The sequence below is a fragment of the Mobula hypostoma genome, chromosome 3 (assembly GCF_963921235.1).
Source record: "Mobula hypostoma chromosome 3, sMobHyp1.1, whole genome shotgun sequence".
Classification (NCBI taxonomy): Eukaryota; Metazoa; Chordata; class Chondrichthyes; order Myliobatiformes; family Myliobatidae; genus Mobula; species Mobula hypostoma.
The window spans coordinates 61,953,568-61,973,154 of NC_086099.1; the positions used below are offsets into that span (position 1 = coordinate 61,953,568).

Here is a 19,587-nt window from a genome sequence, read left to right on the forward strand (position 1 = left end):
CTCAGCTTTGTCCGCGGAAGATGCCCAGTGGTATGAGGTGGTGAAAGAGGCCATCCTCAGGATTTATGAGTTGGTCCCGGAGGCATACCGGCAGAGGTTCCAGAATGCGAGGAAGCAGTGGGACCGCACGTATTTAGAGTTTGCCCGTGAGATGCAGACATATTGTGAGTGTTGGTGTGCCTCTAAGGGGGTAGAGGGGGATTATGACAGACTGCTACAGCTGATCCTGATTGAGCAGTTTAAAGGTTGTGTCCCTGAGGGTATGAGACCCTACCTAGATGAGAAAGAGGCAGCCACGTTAGCCGCAACTGCTAAGTTAGCGGATGAGTATGCGTTGACGCATAAAATGAAGTTTGTCCCGAGTAAAGGCTACCAGAAGGATAGTTAGGACGGCGGGGAGAGTCCGCCAGAAAAGTCAGAAAGTAAGCCGGGGACGAGTGAGAAGGATAAGGTAGACCAGGAGCAGTCTGGTAGGAAGTCTCCTGGGGTCGTCTGTTATAATTGCGGGAAAGTCGGACACTTTGCGTCCAGGTGCTTTGCCCCAAAGAAGGAGACGGGAAAAGGAAAAACGGCGATTTTGACTGGCTGTATCGAGCTGGTAAACGAACCGCTAGGAGAGGACAGGTCTGCCAAAGTTCAGGAAGGGCGCGAGAGATTTATCTCGGCTGGATTGGTGTCAGTGAAGGAGGGGTTAAACCCAGTTCCAGTGCGGATCTGGAGAGACACGGGAGCGTGTCAGTCACTGATACTGAAGAGTGTATTAGAGTTTAGCTCAGAGACCCAGACTGGGGAGGTCAAGGTCAAGGGTATTGGGGAAGGGACAGGCAGTCCCTTTGCACCAGATACACTTACAAAGCAACCTGGTCTCTGGACTAGTCACGATCGGGGTGAGGCCCGAATTACCAATGAAAGGCGTGGAAGTCTTGCTCGGTAATGACCTCGCCGGGGGAATCGTGTTCCCAGCCGTGAGATTGACAGGTCAGCCTGCCAGCATTGAGGCCCCACCCATGGACTCACAGGTTCATCACGGGACTGCGGTAGTAAATTTAGCTGAGACGTTTCTGCCAGCCTTGTACGAGAAGGGGGTAGAAAGTGAAAAGAAGGAGTGTAGTGAAACAAGAGGTAGGGAGGGAGCTGAGACAGACTTGGCATTAGCCAGGGAAGAATTTGTGCAGGCGCAGGAGTGAGACGAGGGGCTGATGGTTTTGGCAGAGACAGCTCCCTCTGACGCAGAGTTAACAAGGGAACTAGTAGGCTATTGTGTGGAGGAGGAAGTGCTAAGGAAGAAAGGGAGACCAAGTACCGTACCCGCAGATGAGGAATGGGGGGTGGTGCAAAAGAGTTATGGGGATGAGATTTTTAACCTGGCCCACAAGGTACCCCTCGGTGGACATTTTGAGGTGCTGGAGGAAACAGTTGGTGGAACCATGAAAGAGGTTTACCGGCTGCCCAGGAGGAAGGATGTTATTGATTATGGCCGACGCGAACTGAGACGGTCACAGGCTTTTGATATGCTAACAAACCTAGTCGGTGTTAGCGCGGAAATCAATGAAGCTAGGGTCCCCCTGATAAGAGAAAAAAACCATTTTGAAAAGATGAGTATGGTATCGACCAGATGGGAGAAGGCTATTGTTTTGGCCAGCTCTACTGATAAAGTCTCTCCCTTAATCCCCGAACAAAGCGACTCTTTAGGAGAAGTAATTAAACGACTCGCACACGTGTGTTTGATTGTCCCGAGGCAATGCAAGGAACTGGGACGTTGGGTGGTGGTTGTTACACTAGGCCAGCCCAGCGAGCAAATCCCCTATAGAATGAGTAATTCAGTGACGAAAGGGCTGATGAACACAGAGGTGTGTATTGGCGATGTAATACGGCTGTCTGAAGCCAGCTTGATAGCGAACCTTGAAAAAAATGCGTTCGGCCACACGAAGGTCACTTACCTGGGAATTGTGATGACACAGGGGCAGCTGGCAGCGATGCAAGCTAAAGTGCGGACTATCTCTGACATCCCAACCCCGACGGACAAGAGGGCCCTCAGAAGGCTCTTGGAGATGGTGGGGTACTGTAGGAAGTTTTGCAATAACTCTGCGGTTACTACCCCTCCCCCTCCTACTAAGCCCTTGTGAGAGAAAACTAAGTCGGAATGGGACAACCCTTGTTATTGTGGTCAGGGACGAAACCCAATGAGAGGTTACATTGATCGCAATTCATAAGTGTTTTTGGCCACTATGAAGTTTGCTAAGTTGGAGCCTGGTCTAAGGGATTATTAATAACACATATAAAAGGAACAGAAAATGTGATGGCTGACTGTCTGTCAGGTGTTGACAACTTCAAATTCGCTGTATTAGCCAAATAGCTGATAAAGATGTGTATTTGTGTGTATCAAATAATGTATTCATGTTTGTAATTTTTACCCCGGTAAAAATCCTTAAAGGTGGGAAGTGTGACGAGAATACACATAGATTAAGATGTTAGCTGTCCTGTGCTGGCACCAGTAGGATCAGCAGTTGGTCTGCCACCTGTCTTCAGGAGAAAGAGAGATAAGGAAAACAATGGAGCAGCATTTGGAGATGTTAATGAAGGGACAGGAGAGTGTAACGGAAGGAGAGCTGTCAAGATCGGCTCCCCCTTTGAACCCTGAACTGTTTGAAGTGATGGACAGGCGATACCCCAGCAGGGGGATAAAAAGGGACAGGTTCGCTAAGGCAGGACACACACACGACACCACGAGGTAACGAGACCCTGGAAGCGGTGCGCCTCCCACAAGTCGGTGGGAAGTTTTGGAAGGCTGGTCACGGGACCAAGCCATAGACACACAGGGTGGAAAGGCACGATCAGCGGGAACCTGGTGAGTGTCCGCCCTTGCCTGGGTGCCAGGTTCACCGCAGAGAAACGATCGAATCTGGAAACGGAGGGGTCACGGTCGGTGACCTCCGAAGACATCACAAAGGGCTCGCCCGAAAGCTGACTGCGAAGAATATCGAAGGTCTGTGTGGAAGCCGTTTGAATATTCATTCATTTTGCTCTCTTGTCTCCTTTCCCCCACCGTCCATCTCCCACGGCAGTGATTACTGCGAACTGAACTGAATTCAATTGAACTGAACTTTGCGTCACTTTGAAACTGGTCATTTACCCCTAGACAACGATAGAGCTTGATTGATCCTGTTATCCTAATTCTGTGTACATGTGTGTTTATCATTGCTGAACTGTTGCATTTATTATCCTTTTGATTAGAGTACTGTGTTGCTTGCTTCTTTAATAAAACTTTCTTAGTTCTAGTAATCCAGACTCCAACTGAGTGATCCATTTCTGCTGGTTTGGCAACCCAGTTACAGGGTACGTAACATGAGAAAGGACATCTTCTGTAAATTTATTAATGATTATAACATTTCCAAGTTCATGGAGGTAACAATAAGGAAGTTTTATAACTGTTTGTGTATTTTTGATTTTCTTCTATAGTTTGTTCAGCTTATACAAGAATAAATACAATTAGAGGCATTGGAAAGGTTTGTGGAACATAATAGGAAGCAACGAATAATCACTAACATAGTTTGTTATGAAAGAGGTCACAAGCTCTCATTTTAGTAATAAATGCTATGGATTCTATTATAAAACATTGTTCTTGTAGGTAGTTTCTAAAGTTTCTGTCAACACAGTAAGATTCTTCATAAAGAGTTATGTAACCTCACTGACATGTAGAAATATTCAATGCATATTAAAAAGTTTCCTATATTTATTAATGCAATCATGTATGTATTTTATTTTCCCTTTTTTCATTCAGATGAAGAAAGTACTTTGGGGTGTTCATATGAAAGTGGTGAATGTGTTCATAGTTGTGTCCGATCTTAAAGGATCCAAACCTAGGAGGAAAAGCTCTAATAGTATTAATGAAAACATAAAACAAGCAGTAAATTAACCAGTTATCCCACATAATTTTGTAATAAACATGATGTAGTCATGGTTTCAATGGGACTTTTAAGTGCCAGCTCAAGGTCTACTCTCTCTACACCCATGCTCAAACACCATCTATAAATTTGCCAATAACACAACTATTGTTGGCAGAATTTCATATAGTGATGAGGTGGTGTACAGGAATAAGATAGATCAGCTTGTTGAGTGGTGACCCAGCAGCAATCTTGTACTCAACGTCAGTAAGATGAAGGAATTGATTGTGGACTTCAGGAAGGGGAAGCTGAGGGAACACACACCAGTCTTCCGAGGGATCAGCAGCAGAAAGGTTGAAAGGTAGAAAGGTAGTTAAGTTACAGGGTGTCAACATCTCTGAAGATCTTGGGCCAAAAATATTGATATAATTACAAAGGCAGCACAAAAGCAGCTATATTTCATTGGGAGTCTAAGGAGATTTGGTATATCACCAAAGACTAGCAAATTTCTACAGCGGTACCATGGAGAGCATTCCAACTGGTTGCATCACCATCTGGTATGGAGGGGCCATTGCACAGAATCAGAAAAAGCTGCAGAAATTGCAAAATCAGCCAGCTCCATCACTTTCCCTCTTTGTTTGCACTGCTTATTTAATTTCTTTTTTATATATTTCTTATTGTAATTTAGTGCTGTCCCAAAATAAAAACATTCATGACGTATGTTAATGATATTAAACCTGATTCTGAAAGGCACAGTGGGGACGTGGGCTGGAATGTCTACATTGCATTCAGGAGAGATTTGAGATGTGCATAGATTATCCTATAGGATAAAGTAAAGTATTGTACCTTGTCTTGGACTATAACTAGACAAACGTTTGGAGAATCAGTGGGGGAGCACTTTGGACATTTGTAGTGAGTATACATATCAAGCCTATCACAGGTATCGAAAAGTGAAAATGCGGGGAAACCTGACATGAGAATAGAAGGTTTAGGGCAGGGGTAGGCAACCTTAAGCACAAATGATTTTCTTGCAAGCGTTATTCATTAATTTGAGGCAAAACATAACTAGATGTATTTAAATGGATAATTCCCGTATTTCAAGTCTTTTATGGCATTTATCTGGCCCACCATCCACTCATTAATACGCGATCCAACCCACAGAGGCAAAAAGGGTGTCAACCCCTGGTTTAAGGGGTAACTCAAAGAAATCAGTAAGGGAAGAGGAAGCAGAAAATGTCAAAAAAAATCAAAAAGCATTTTATAAATATATTTTAGAGGAAGAGGGTAACCAGGGAAAGAGTGTGGTTCAAAAGGAACCAAAGAGGTAAATGGGCATAAAGTAGAGAACATTGGTAAGGTATTAAATTCTGTGTTCACTAGGAAGAATAATCTTCCTAGAGAACACAGAATTTAATACCTTCCTAATTTAATAATCTTCCTAGAGAATTCAGAGAGGTAAGTTTTGGAATAAGTTAATATTAAAAAGTAGAAGGTATTTGATTTCTTAGCAGGCTTAAAGATGAACAAATTTCTATAATCCAAAGAAATGCATTCTTAGCTAATACTGTACAATCACTGGGGCCCTCACAAATGGTTAAATGTTTGCTAGCCACAGAAGAAATATCAGTTGACTGGAAGGCAGGAAATGTGGTGCCCTTATTTAAGAAGGCCAGCAAGATAAGCCAGGTACTTGAAGGAAATCATAAACACAAGAAATTTTGCAGATGCTGGAAATCCACAGCAACACACACAAAATGTTGCAGGAATTCAGCATGTCAGGCAGCATCCATGGAACTGAATAAATAGTTGACATTTCAGTCATTTCCATAGATGCTGCCTGACCTGTTGAGTTCCTCCAGCATTTTGTGTGTGTTGCTCAGGTAATCGATGACCTGTGAATCTAATGTCAGTGACAGGAAGTTTTTGGAAAAAGTTCTGAGAAACGGGCTTAATCTACATTTGTAAAGGCAAGGATTAATCAAAGCGGGAGATCATGACTGACCAATTTGACATTTTCAAAATGGCAGTATAGTGCATTAATGGGGCAGTACAGTTAATACAGCCTTTGGCAAGATCCTGCATGGAAATGTGGTGCAAAAGTTTAGAACCCATGGGATCCAGAGCAAGTTAGTAAACTGGATCCAAGATTGGCTTACTCAGTGATGTATCACAGGCCTTGGTGCTGAGACTCCTTATGTTTGTTAGGTAAATCAAATCATTTAGGGGTAAATATAGCTGGCATTCACAGAAAGTACTAATGTATTAGCACGAGCTGAAATGGGTTAATGGGGGTAGCTAATCAGCACATATCTGCTGATAACCATTAAACTTCTAGGCCTGTGTAATAAGTTTTTAATAGTACAGTGGTGGAACCTGTCCCACAGGCTAGGTTTATGCATGTAGGATAAGGATGACTGACCCGACATGATAAAAACAGAAAATACTGTGAAAACTAGTCAGGTCAGACAGCATCTGTGGAAAGAGAAACCATTAATGTTTCAGATGAGGATCCTTTGTTAGACTTTGGGAAAAAAAAAGAGAAACAAGTTAGTTGGAGCAGAGGAAACTCAGTGGGAATCTGATGGTGTACAAAATGATGAGAGGTAGACAGTGATTTCCCCTGTGATCAAGGTGTTCTAAGGCCAGAGGGCACATGTTTAAAATAAAGAGCATGTAATTTTCAGAAGATCTGCAGAAGCTTTTATCCCCCATCCAGGAGGTTGATTGCGCTGCTTTTAATATATATATATTTTAAGCAGTGTTGAGGAACAGAGGAATCTTGGGGTTTACATTCATAAATCCCTCAAAATTGTTGCACAAGTTTACAGGATGGTTAAAAAGGCATATGGTATGTTGGCCTTTGTTAGTCAGAGGCCTGAGTTCAAGAGCCACAAGATAATGTTGCAGCTCTATAGAACTGGTTAGACCACACTTGAAGTATTGTGCTTCTTTCTGGTCACCTCATTATAGAAGGAGTGTGGAGATTTTAAGGTGTAGAGGTTTACCTGGATACTGCTTTATAAGGGAAGGTTGAGCGAGCTAGGGCTTTTCTCTTTGGAGCAAAGGAGGATGAGAGGTAACTTGACCAAGGTGTACAAGATGATTAGAGGCACAAATAGGGCAGAAATAGCAAATGCAAGAGAGCACAATTTTATAGTTTTGGAGGAAAGTACAGGTGGGAATGTCAGAGGTACAATTTTTGTTTTAAATGCAGAGAGCGATGGGTTCATGGAACATGCTGCCAGCATTGGTGGTAGAGGTAGACACATTATGGACAATTAAGAGAATCTTAGATAGGCACATGGATGATAGAAACAAGCAGGAATATGCAAGAGGGAAGTGTTAGATTGACCTGGGAGTGGATTTAAAGGTCAGCACAACAGCATGGATCGAAGGGCCTGTACTGTGCTATACTGTTCTATGGGTGGCATGGTAGCATAGTGGTTAGCATGACGCTTTACGGTACAGGCAACCCGGGTTCAATTCCTGCTGCTACCCGTCAGGAGCTTGTACGTTCTCCCTGTGATCACGTGGGTTTCCTCCAGGTGCTCAAGTTTCCTCCCACACTCCAAAGAGATACTAGTCAATAGGTTAATTGTCATTTTAAATCACTGGATATTGCTGGGTGGTGTGGCTCGAAGGGCCAGAAGGGCCTATTCTGTGATGTATCTCAATAAATAAAATAAGTAAATGTTTTAAATCCCTTTTATATCCAAAATGGAGCTGATGAGATCTTAATTATCCAATAACCCCTATGTATTATTAATGAGATTTTTGTATCAAGTCCTTTGGATAATACCTGTTGACGAGCACTTATTCAAGTTCTACAAATCAAGTCAAAAACACCAAAGGTAATTACATTCTTGGCTAAGGCCAAGTTATGATGCTATAGATATGATGTCAGATAATGTGCCTCTTGATTATTGTAGTCTCCTGGAATTTGTTTTGATCACTTTGAGAAATGGCAAAGAGTTCAACTGAATTCTTTAATTATAGTATTTTTTTCTCCTGATCTCTTTTCTCTCCCAGATAAAAGCTTATGATGAGAAGCATTTGGGGCTATGAGGATTAAGTGAAAAACAGATATAGGCTAATCAATTCAGTTGATTTCTACTTGTGTCACTTTTACTGAGGCACACTTAAGGAATGCAATGTCTAGTGCTGCTGCTACATAATGCCAGCGATCCTGACCTTGGATGCTAACCGTTTGGGGTTTTTGTGCCTTCTTTGTGATCGTGGATTGCCCCTAATGTGGGGAGGTAGCAGGAGAATTAAGGGAGAGTTGGAGCATGTGAGAGAGAATAAGTTACAAGTAAGAGAATGAGAAGGGTGGGCCTAACATAACTTGCCATGAGCCAGGATACCCAGTAGGCTCGAACAGCCTCCTTCTATACAAGGATACGAAAAACAATTTACATTGCTTGAAGGCCATATGCTATATTAGTTTATCAGCATCATCTTCCCTTGATGGTACCTTTACTGTCACTCACCTGGGGTTAAAGTGAATTTCTTCAGGTACTTTTTCAGGATCAGTTTCAACCTTGTTATTATCTTCATAATGATTTTGGTCATCAGGAATCCGAAATTTCCCTAACTGGACTTCCGTATCACTTAGACCACCATGTGAAATGCGGGCATAGCCCAACCTAAAACAAAAGATAGTTACTTCCCAGTGGATTTAAGTCGATGTCAAATAAAATGAAAACAATTGGTAGGGAGTCTTTTTCACACATTTTGGAACAGGAACATGAACTCCTTTTTGTTTTGCTATTGCTACCTTCAGCAATGTAATGGAAATGATGTCTGTCCTAGGTTAGCTCAAGTTAGAAAGAGGGGAAATATATTTCAGCTCTTTAACCAAATATAAATTATTATGTCGAAATTCATGGTTGATCCTTCAATCAGTCTTCTGATTGAACCATCTATTTTTTCCTATTGTAGTCTGTTATAAGATCCTTCCTTAAACATTGCCCAGAGAATTATGGACGGTTATACAATTCCAAAACTGTATCTGATAGAAACATATGAAAATAATTTATGACTGCCTTGACCAATGGAATTGAGCACCTTTAACAGCAAGGGTCAACCAATGTAAATCTAAACACTATGACGTAGGCATATCATGGGATTTAAATTTTCAATGCCTTTTTTAAAAATGAAAAATAGTTTGAGACAACTTCTTTCATGCTCTTAGAGGTTGAAAGAGAATTTTGCCATATACATGATATATCTTTCTCTTTCATCAAATAGATTATGAAGGTGTATGCAAATAATAAGCATAACCATGTGTAAAAGATTTAGTCAAATAGGCAACATTTTTGATTATTGGCTACCTGCCTTATCTTAAAATATTTCATCAATAAGCACTCAACTGATTTCAATGTTCATGAATTTCTGTGCACTTTGCTGAGATCCACCCACCATGGCCACCAGAAACTCCCAATTGCTAGCCATTTTAATTCTTCTCCCCATTCCCACACCAAAACATCCATCATAGCCCTCTACTGCTTGGCTAAATGCATACTAGAGGAATAGCAGTAATTCTGCCTGGGTAGTTAATAACGCAATGGCAACAACATTGAATTCTCCAACTTCCAGTAAACTGCACCCCCTCTGCCCCTTTTCTGTCTCTGAATCTATTCAGTTCTTCCCACACTCACTCCAGCCACCTGTTGCTTACCCCTCCTCTATCCACTCCATCTGCCTATCACCCACACCTCTCATCTCAATTCTTGTCAGATTTCATCATCTATAGCCTTTTTGTCATCTCCACTTATCATTTCTCTGAATCTGTTGCTATTTCCATACTCTTCTCCTCTCTTTGCCTGTCACCCATTCTCACCTAGATCCATCTATCACTTATTAGCTCTTGCTCCATCCCTTTCCTTCATGTCTTTATCACTCCCATCCGTGTATCAGTGTAGATGATGGGTCTCAACATGAAACATTGTCTATTTCCCTCCACAAGTGCTGCCTCCAGCAGCTTGTGTAATGCTCCAGATCTCAGCAACTGTTTCTAACATCAAGTACAAGAATGGGGGTGTCTCTGATAATGAAATCTATCAAATAATTGAAAAGCCTAGAAAGAATGCACATGGAGAAAATGTTTCCAAGAGTGGGAGATATAGGATCAGAGAGTGCAGCTTCGGAATAGAAGGATGTCCCTTTAGAACAAACATGAGAAGGCATTTCATTAGCCAGAGGGAGGTGATTCTGTAGAATTCATTGTCACAGATGAGTATGGAGGCCAAGTCATCAGGTATATTTAAAGCAGAGGTTGATGAGGTTCTTGATTACTAAGGGTGTCAAAGGTTATGGGAAGAGGACAGGAGAATGGGGTTGAAAAGGAAAATAAATCAGTTATGATAGAATGGCAGAGCAAACTCAATGGGCCAAATGGCCTAATTCTGTTCCTATGCCTTATGGTCGTATAATACATGCTGCTTTGAATGTATAGATCAACATTCAACATTTTACGATACAATCTGTTTTTCAAATAAATATATTGCAATGCTGAAGCTTCTTAATAGTAGTTTGTCATTTCTTAATTTTTTAAAAACTTTTAGAAATGCAGAGAATCCAATTTCAATTATTTAGTGACAAATTCAATCACGGTTTTCAAAAGGGAGCCAAATCAGTACTGGCAAGCAAAAGGCTATGAAGAATGGCTGGGGCAGTGAGCTGCATTGCCCTTGCACAGTGTAGATGTGCATATTAAAAGCTGGGTGATCTGCATATGTTTACACTTCTTTGATCTTAGTGATATTAAAGTAAGGCTTCATTTTAACTGAATTATTCAGAATTTATTGTTTTCCAAACTCCTCAATATTTACCCTGAATTTTTCTTTTATTGTATAAAACCAAAAGAAATGGAATAGCAGTTGATTATCCTGCACCTTAAGCCTACTATATATTCAATAAGATCATTGCCTAATTCAACTTTCCTCAAATCTACTTTCCTGCCCTTTCCCATATCCTTACTGATTAATTCTCCTACTAATTAAATATCTGTTTTGAAGATTCATCCTCCACAACTTTCTGTGACAAGGAATTCCAAGAACTCAGAATTTCTTGAGGGAAGTAATTCTTTCCCGTTTCAGTGTTAAACAGGCAGCCCCTTTAACTGTGTGTGCCTTTGGGTCCTAGACTCTCCCATACATGAAGCCATCCTCCCAACATTTAAACAATCTCCCTATAAATCATACATGCTTCATTGAGACTGCCTCTCATCTATTTTTTTTTAAATGAGTACAGATCCAACATGTTTTTCTTTCCTAGAGAAACAGTTCCTCCATATGTTGAACCTTCTCTGAATTGACACCAGTGATGATACATCATTCCTTAAATAAAGGGGAATAAACTATTCTCAGCAGATATGGCTTCAGTAGTGTCTTGTAGAACTGCAGTAAGACTCTACTACTTCTGTACTCCAACCTCTCTGGAGTAAATGCTACATTTTATGAGCTGTAACTATATGCCAGCTCTGTGTCTCATACACAAGGGCCCCCAAACCCATTGTGATGCACATTTCTGCAGACTTTTTCCAACAACGTATTTTTTCCACACTATTTTCCAAAGTGAAGTTCACATGTTCCCATGTGGGCCAAATTTGCCCACTTCATCGAATAATACTTATCTTACAAACTGTATCCACGTCAAAGCCTGCCGTCCACCTACAGTATACCCACTTTTATGTCATCCACAAACATACTACAGTACATTTGCTTTTCTTCTAAATCATTAAAATATATTTAAAATTGAAATATATTTGAATCTGTAATGCAGATAAAACTGTTAAGGCAAATAGGACAAATTTTAGAAATGTCCTTCAACATTTCTGAATTGAACAGTGAATGTGAAATTCAGAATGTTTTATTAATGTTTCCCTCTTCCTTAATGGATAATCACTCACTTCCAATAATCTTGTGATAATATAAAAACATTGATTAACACCTACCTGTTGGTGAATTATCAAGTTCTAGTTTAAAACCTTTTTGTTTCAGTACTTGATGAATGTTGACCCCTGACACCATTTTATAATTTTTTGGCCTTCCACTATTTTCTCATGTCTTCCTTGTCCATTTGCCCCTTGCTGTTCTGAAGGCAATAACTTGTTCTATAATGCTGTTCCAATCAATAACAGTCTTACCACATACTATCAACCACCATGATTGGATGTCAGAGATAAATAGTAAAATAAAATGCCTAAGATTTGGTTATGCACAACTCCAGAAACAATGATTTTGAAACCTTAGTCAATGTATTTTCACGTTCATTTTACTCATATCGTATATCAAAAATTAATTAAAATGCATAAACAATACTATACTGACAGTCGACAAGCTTATCTATTGAAATAATCCATAAATTGAGAGGAATAAAATCATTTTTTTACGTGGAGTAGAAGGTTCATCATTTCACCAATTTGCGGATAAATAGCCATCAGAAATCACACCAAGCTACTCTCTGACAGTCAGCTGCCATCAGACAAAAATACACCAATCAATCTGTCATCAAAATCAGGCTTCCAAAGTGCCATCTATTCCTCAGAATCCAATCAGCTCATTGCTATCAGAAGATAGCTTATCACCAATTGATTATCAAAAGTCTCTAAAATCTTTAGTAATCAGAATTAGAGAATGAGTTTCATTTCCCCAGGTTATGAGAGGAGGGAAGCAAAATCCTTAAGGGAGTCAACAAGAGTAAAGTAAGTGTCCATGGCAGGAGCAGAATTAGAAGGGGAAAGCTACCTAGGTAAAACTGAAGCCCTGGGCCCTAAGGCCACCCCTCACTTCCATCCTCCTGGCAAATGTACAGTCTCTGGAAAATAAAACAAGCACTGGGCTCAAAGGCCACCCCTCACTTCCATCCTCCTGCCAAATGTACAGTCTCTGGAAAATAAAACAAACACTGGGCCCAAAGGCCACCCCTCACTTCCATCCTCCTGCCAAATGTACAGTCTCTGGAAAATAAAACAAGCACTGGGCCCAAAGGCCACCCCTCACTTCCATCCTCCGGGCAAATGTACAGTCTCTGGAAAATAAAACTGAAGTTCTCGGAACAGGACTGCAGAATTCTCCATTGTATGGACAGGATGGTGGCATCAGGTAAAGACACTCATCTGCTTCATGAGTAATTAACCATGGTGTACATACATGGTGATTCTATCATAGCCCCGCTTCCTTGACCTGGAACATCTGGTGGTCAAGTGTCACCTGTTCTACCTGTTGAGTGGATTCTCCACCATCATCCTGGCAGTGCACATTCCACGCTGGCAGATATCAAGCTGGCCCTAGAGGAGCTGAGCACCATTGTCAACAATCACAAGTCAGTGTATCCTAATGCCTTCGCGATCATCAAAGGAAACTTCAACCAGGCTAGCCTGAATAAGTCTCTGACAAATATCACCAACGTGTCATCTGCAGAACTATGGGAACCAACAAACTCAATCGCAAATACACCCTCAACAAGAGTACTTACCACTGTTGTTGATAACAAGGAGTCATACAGATCTATTCTGTCATAAATTAGCTGCTTGCCTGGTGTAGAAAAAAAAACAACCCCTCTCACTCAACATCAGCAAGACCAAGGAAGTGACTGTGGATGTCAGGAAGGACAAGTTGGGCGAACACACACCAGTCCTCACTGAGTTGTCAGACGTCAAAAAGATAAACAGTTCAAGTTCCTGGGTGTCAACATCTTGGAAGATCCAGTCGGATCTCAACACATTGATACAGTCATGAAGAAGGCACAGTAGCTTTCTTCATGATTGCTAGAAGTTTGAGGAGATTTGGTGTGTCGCTAAAGGATTACAAATTAAAAGAGATGTGCAGTGGAGAGCATTCCGATTGGTCACATCACAACCTGGTGTGGAGCCTCCAATACAAGAGGCTGCGTGGGTTGTAGGCTCAGCCAGCTCCATCATAGGCACAGCCCTCCTCACCATCAAGAACATCTTCAAGAAATTGTGTCTTAAGAAGGTGACATCCAACACTAAGGACCCTCATCATTTCGGTCACGCACATTTCGCATTCCCATCATCAGCGAGAGGTACAGGAGCCTGAAGACTCACACTTAGTGATTCAGGAACAGTTACTTCCCCTCTGCAATCAGATTTCTGAACTGTCCATGAACTACCCTGGACACTTCCTTTTCTTTGCACTATTTATTTTTGTGATATATAGATGTTTACGTCTTTGCATTGTACTGCTGCCACAAATCAAGAAATTCCAGGGCACATAAATCAATGATAATAAATTTTAAATTAATGGATGTGATGGGAGGTGAGGACCTCAATACAATAGCTATCACTAAAGAGGTAGTGCTGAGCAAACTTGTGGGCCTGAAGATAGACAAGTCCCCTGGTCCTGATGGAGTGCATCCCAGGGTATTGAAAGAAATGGCAGAAATTATAATAGAGGCTTTGGTGATAATTTACCAAAATTCTCTGGACTCTGGGCAGGTCCTGGTGGATTGGAAGATGGCGAATGTCATGTCATTGTTCAAAAAAGGATGTGGGCAAAAGACAGGTAACTATAGGAGAGTTAGTTTAACATCTGTAGTTGGGGAAAATGCTTGAAACTATCCATAAAAAAGAAATAGCAAGGCATCTGGAAAGAAATGGATCCAAGAAATGATTGCCCTTGATCCTTACAAAACTGGGTAAAGTGAATATCTGGAGCTGTGTTATTCTTCTGTGTGCTCCACAGCTTCACCACGTACCTGTATACAACAGCAAACCGAGAAAGGGGAGCAGCAGCAGAAAGAGAAAAGAAAGGAAGAGACGGAGTTGCTTTCTGGGCAGTCTGTTAAAAAAATACAATGTGAATGTGTCTCCAGTAATAACAGTACGATTTCCCAAAGCACCATTGGTCCTCATTTTGCCTTCCCATTGTTATTGAATGTCAGTTTCTGCAGTATGACAAAATTTCAACCCAATACAAAGACAGACACAGCATGGATTCAGCAATGGCAGGTCCTGTTTGACAAACTTACTGGAGTTCTTTGAGGATATAATGAGAGCAGTGGATAGAGGGGAGCAGATGGACATTATTTACTTGGATTTCCAGAAGACGTTTGATAAGGTGCCGCATAAAAGACTTACCAATAAGATAAAGATGCATAGAGTTGGGGGTAATGTATTAGCTTGGACAGAGGATTGGTTAACTAATAGAAGACAGAGAGTTGGGATATATGGGTGTTACTCTGGTTGGCAATCAATGGTGAGTGGTGTGCAGTAGGGGCCGGTGCTTGGCCTTCAACCATTCACGATATACATTAACTATCTGGAAGAGGGGATGGTGTGTAATGTATCTATGTTTGCTGATGATGCCAAACTGAGTGGAAAAGTAAATTGTGCATAAGATATGGAGAGTCTGCAGTGAGATATAGATAGGTTAAGTGAGTGGGCAAGGGTGTGTAAGATGGAGTACAATGTTGTTAAATACAAGGTCATCCACTTTGGAAGGAAAAATGAAAGAGCAGATTATTATTTAAAATGGTAAAAAAATTGCAGCATGCTGCTGTGTAGAGGGACTTGGGAATGCTTGTGCAGGAATCACAAAAGGTTGGTTTGCAGGTGCAGCAGGCTATCAAGAAAGCAAATGAACTGTTGGCCTTCATTACTAGAAGGATTGAATTTAAGAGCAGAGAGGCCATGCTGCAACTGTACAGGCCACTGGTGAGGGCGCACCTGGAGTACTGTGTGCAGTTCTAGTCTCCTTACTTGAGGAAGGATATACTGGGTTTGGAGGCAGTGCAGAGGAGGTTCACCAGGTTGATTCCAGAGATGAAGGGGTTGGACTATGAGAAGAGATTGAGAAGTCTGGGACTGTACTCGCTGGAATTCAGAAGAATGAGAGGAGATCTTATAGAAATATATAAAATTATGAAAGGGATAGATAAGACAGAGGCAGGAAAGTTGTTTCCACTGGTCGGTGAGACTAGAGCTAGGGAACATGGTCTCAATATTTGGAGGAGTGTAGATTTTAGGACAGCGATGAGGAGGAACTGCTTTTCCCAGAGTGTGGTGAATCTGTGGAATTCTCTGACCAATGAAGCAGTGGAGGCTACCTCAGTAAGTACATTTAAGACAAGGTTAAATAGATTTTTGCAAAGTAGGGGAATTAAGGGTTATGGGGAAAAGGCAGGGACGTGGAGATGAGTCCATGGCCAGATCAGCCATAATCTTATTGAATGGCAGAACAGGCTCAATTGGCCAGATGGCCTACTCCCGCTCCTATTTCTTAGGTTTCTTATGTAAAAAAAATTAAAAGGATTAATTAATTCACAGGAACACCAAAAGCAGAAAGTGAATGTTGTCAGATTTGAATTCTTATATCAGCAGAATAACTGAGGCAGTATCTGGAATCTTCCATTCAATATAGTTACTGTAGTAATTACATAGTTACTGTAGCAGTAATATAGTTACTGTATTACTGCTACTAAAATTGCTAAGATTATAATAGAAAATTTAAACTACTGTAGATGCTCTAAATCTGAAATAAACCAATTGATATTTCAGATCTTTCATCAGAACTGGGATCACCAACCTGAAATGTTAGCTGTTTCTTTCACCACCAGACTTGTGTTTTGCCAATATTTTCTGTTTTTTATTTGGAAATTCTATGTTTAGTCAATAGCAATCATATTTTAAAGGTATTATTTATCTTTTATCTACATGCAGAAGGGGTTCACAGTGCTAAAGATCACATCTAAAACGTACCTGATTCATGGTAATAGTAATTCACAGATAAACTGTTGGCTGCTGCCTGCAGTTGCAGACAGTGGCCACCGTGTGTCACTGTGAACCAAAGTGCCATCAATAGTCTTCATCAATAACCACTATGAAATGTTTAAACAAAGGTACAAATGGGAGAATTTAAAGAAACAAAAGATTAAAATTATTTGAAGAACTCATGATCCCACAAATTCCTTCCTACTTACACCAAATATACCAGAGGTCTTAGCCTTTTTCCCTCCTTTGCCATTAAGGTGAAAAGAACTTCACCCTCAAGCGAGTTTGTATGCCTTTTCCTGTCAACTCCAGTATCCCCTTTGTGAACTGGTTATCGCAGTTATTGCATATCAGCCCCCTAAATAGTCATTTGTTGTGTGATTCACAAAATGGCATCCTTACGAATCCTCTGGGATGGTAAGAAAATAAGATAATCAAATTATATAAAGAGAAAAGTTGTGCGAAAGTAACACGTTGGAAAATAAAGGGATGATGGGGGGGGGGGGAGGTAGGGGAGAAATTGTACCAGAGTCATTTGCTGAGAAAAGGAATAGAGAATGGGAATGAGGGTTCAGAAATAAAAGTGTTAAAGGAGCAAAGAATGGGAAATATGATATGGAAAGGTGCAGAAAGAGATTAGGAGGCCAAAAATATGAGTCTTTGAGAGAGAGAGAGAGGGAGGGATGGGTGAGGTGCAGTTGTGCCCAGGAGCACTGATATTATATCAAATTTCGAAAAAGCCATGCATGGTATGTGAGTACTCCTGATTGAAACACAATGGATGCCATTTTGGTTAAAAAAAATTCAGCTGAATTCACGCAAACATCCAATGCAGAAGAATCAGATAAATCGGTTTGTTATTTGTTTTACCAAGATTGTTATTTTCATGCTCCACATTCCAGCAAACAGTCTCACTCAGCTGTTCAGAACAAAAATTCCACTTCCTGTACTTTTAAAAAGAATCAACCTTTTTGCAGATTACCTGCTGGTTTATTTCATGCTGTTGTTGCAATTCTACATAGTTTGGACACTTGCTAATGTTTCAGGATGCCAGTGCAAAGAAAATACAGTTGATAGGTCAGCGTAGGCATCTGGGGAAAGTTAAAACATTGAGTGCAGCTCCTTCAAAGTTATTAAATGTTTTTTTCCCAAAATGGATGCTGATGAATGTGCTGATTGCTTGTAGCAAATGTTGTTTTTCTCAGCTTCAGAAGTGTTTCCAGGATGATATCCTGCAGTTGATAAGTTCTCAGGTAGAAAAGATGTTCTGAGTAAAGATCAGGGAGAAGGATTTGTGAGCTACTAGCCAGTTAGGAATAGTGTTACAGAAGGGCTATGGTTGACCATCTGCTGGGGCCAGAGGTAGATTCTAGTTCTAGCAGTGTATCCTGAAGATAGGTTTTTCCATCTGTATTATGTATTTTAGGGCAATATAAACAAAGACAAAATAATAAAAAACGCTTCTGCAAGAGATAGCAAGAAGTTACGTTAGTTAAAGGAATTTCTTTTTAAACTGAATGTGCACCTTCTGTGTTGTGAAGAAAACTGCAAGAGTTGATGACATGAAATAGTTTGTTATTTGTGTAATATTTCGTGCTTAGTAAAATAGAACAGTTAGGGTAGTGGCTGCTATACAGAGAGAAAAAGCACCATTGCCTGCACACCTCCTGAACACGATCTGCAGGAATGCTTCAGTCTCAAAAGGTGAAAAGCAGAGAACACCACCGTCTCATGGAAGTACCCTTTAGTGCAATATGGAGGAAGCTCCATACTTCCCAAAATAAAATAGAAATAGTTGGTGAAGTGGTATGTTCCAACATTTCATTTGTTGAGTCTTCTGTAACCCAACCTTTTTACTGAAATGCAAAACTAAAAGGTAACCTTCCTGTTGCTGAAATATACTTATCTATCACTGCAGCAGTCAGATCTGGGAGTTGTTCCTACGCCACTGTGGTTTCACAGATGAGGGAAAAAATAGCTTTCTTTCTACACTAAACCAAAAGTAAGGCAGCATAACTGGAACAAATTACAAACCTAATGGATTGGATATGAATGACACACAATTTTTCCAACGTGTCTCTTCATTGGAATTTCACAAGCCTTTCATGAAAAAAGATCTAAATCTCAAACATTTCTTAGGAAAATATGAGGAAAAATAAACATGGGTATAAATCATGTTGTAAGTATTTGTAAACATTATTTGGAAAATGAAAGTAACCCTACTTATACAAAATGTTTAGGTTAAGTTTTTGAGCAGTACTAACAAACTATTGTGCCAGTTCTCCCCAGTGGAAATTCTTCTTCTGGATAGAAATGCAGCTGCCATCCACAGATTGAAGATTGATCACATGTGCCACAGATGGATTCAATCTAATATGTTATGCCATGAATTTTAGAAGTCATGCCAATGCTTAAATATCCATAATTATTGTTATTTTTACTAGATAAAATTATCATGGATTTATACCAAAATAATGAAACTAACCTTATTAGTCCACGATACATGATGTACTCGCACCATCTATGTTGATCACTTTGATCTATGTCCTAAAGGAAAGAGATTGATCAACGGGATATAGGAATTTTGGACACAGGCTGCTAACTTAATAGAACTAAAATAAAACACTTCTTTTTATTCTTTAGTTCTAAAATATGATATATTTACTCCAGAAATCTTGTGTTAGTACTTTTACAGTCAGCATCATAACTAACTTACTCACAAGCATATCAAATATTTCCCTGGTGCACAACAGACTTGCCTTTTAAAGAAGGACGTGGAGGCTACCTGGATGAGAGGATATGGGCTACAAAGAGAGGTTGGACAGACTAGGGTTGTTTTCTCTGGAGAAACAGAGGCTGGGGAAACCTGACAGGTTTATAAAATAATGGGAGGCATAGATAGTTAGCCAGTAACTCTTTCTCTATGGTTGAAATGTCTAATATTGGAGGATATGTATTTAAAGATGT

The 19,587-nt window shown here is 40.5% G+C and overlaps 1 protein-coding gene across 3 annotated transcripts in view; it reads right to left on the minus strand.

Moving 5' to 3' along the window:
* Positions 1 to 3,372: 3,372 nt before the first annotated feature.
* LOC134344037 (PGAP2-interacting protein-like) overlaps positions 3,373 to 19,587 on the minus strand; it is an 83,131-nt gene continuing 66,916 nt past the window's right edge. For all 3 annotated transcript variants that reach the window (XM_063043158.1, XM_063043160.1, XM_063043159.1), the window contains 3 exons: positions 19,106 to 19,167; positions 8,375 to 8,530; positions 3,373 to 3,860 (listed from right to left, as the gene is read on the minus strand). In XM_063043158.1, coding sequence (XP_062899228.1) covers positions 3,746 to 3,860; positions 8,375 to 8,530; positions 19,106 to 19,167 — 333 coding nt within the window. In that variant the 3' untranslated portion in view covers positions 3,373 to 3,745. The remainder of the gene's footprint in view (positions 3,861 to 8,374; positions 8,531 to 19,105; positions 19,168 to 19,587) is intronic.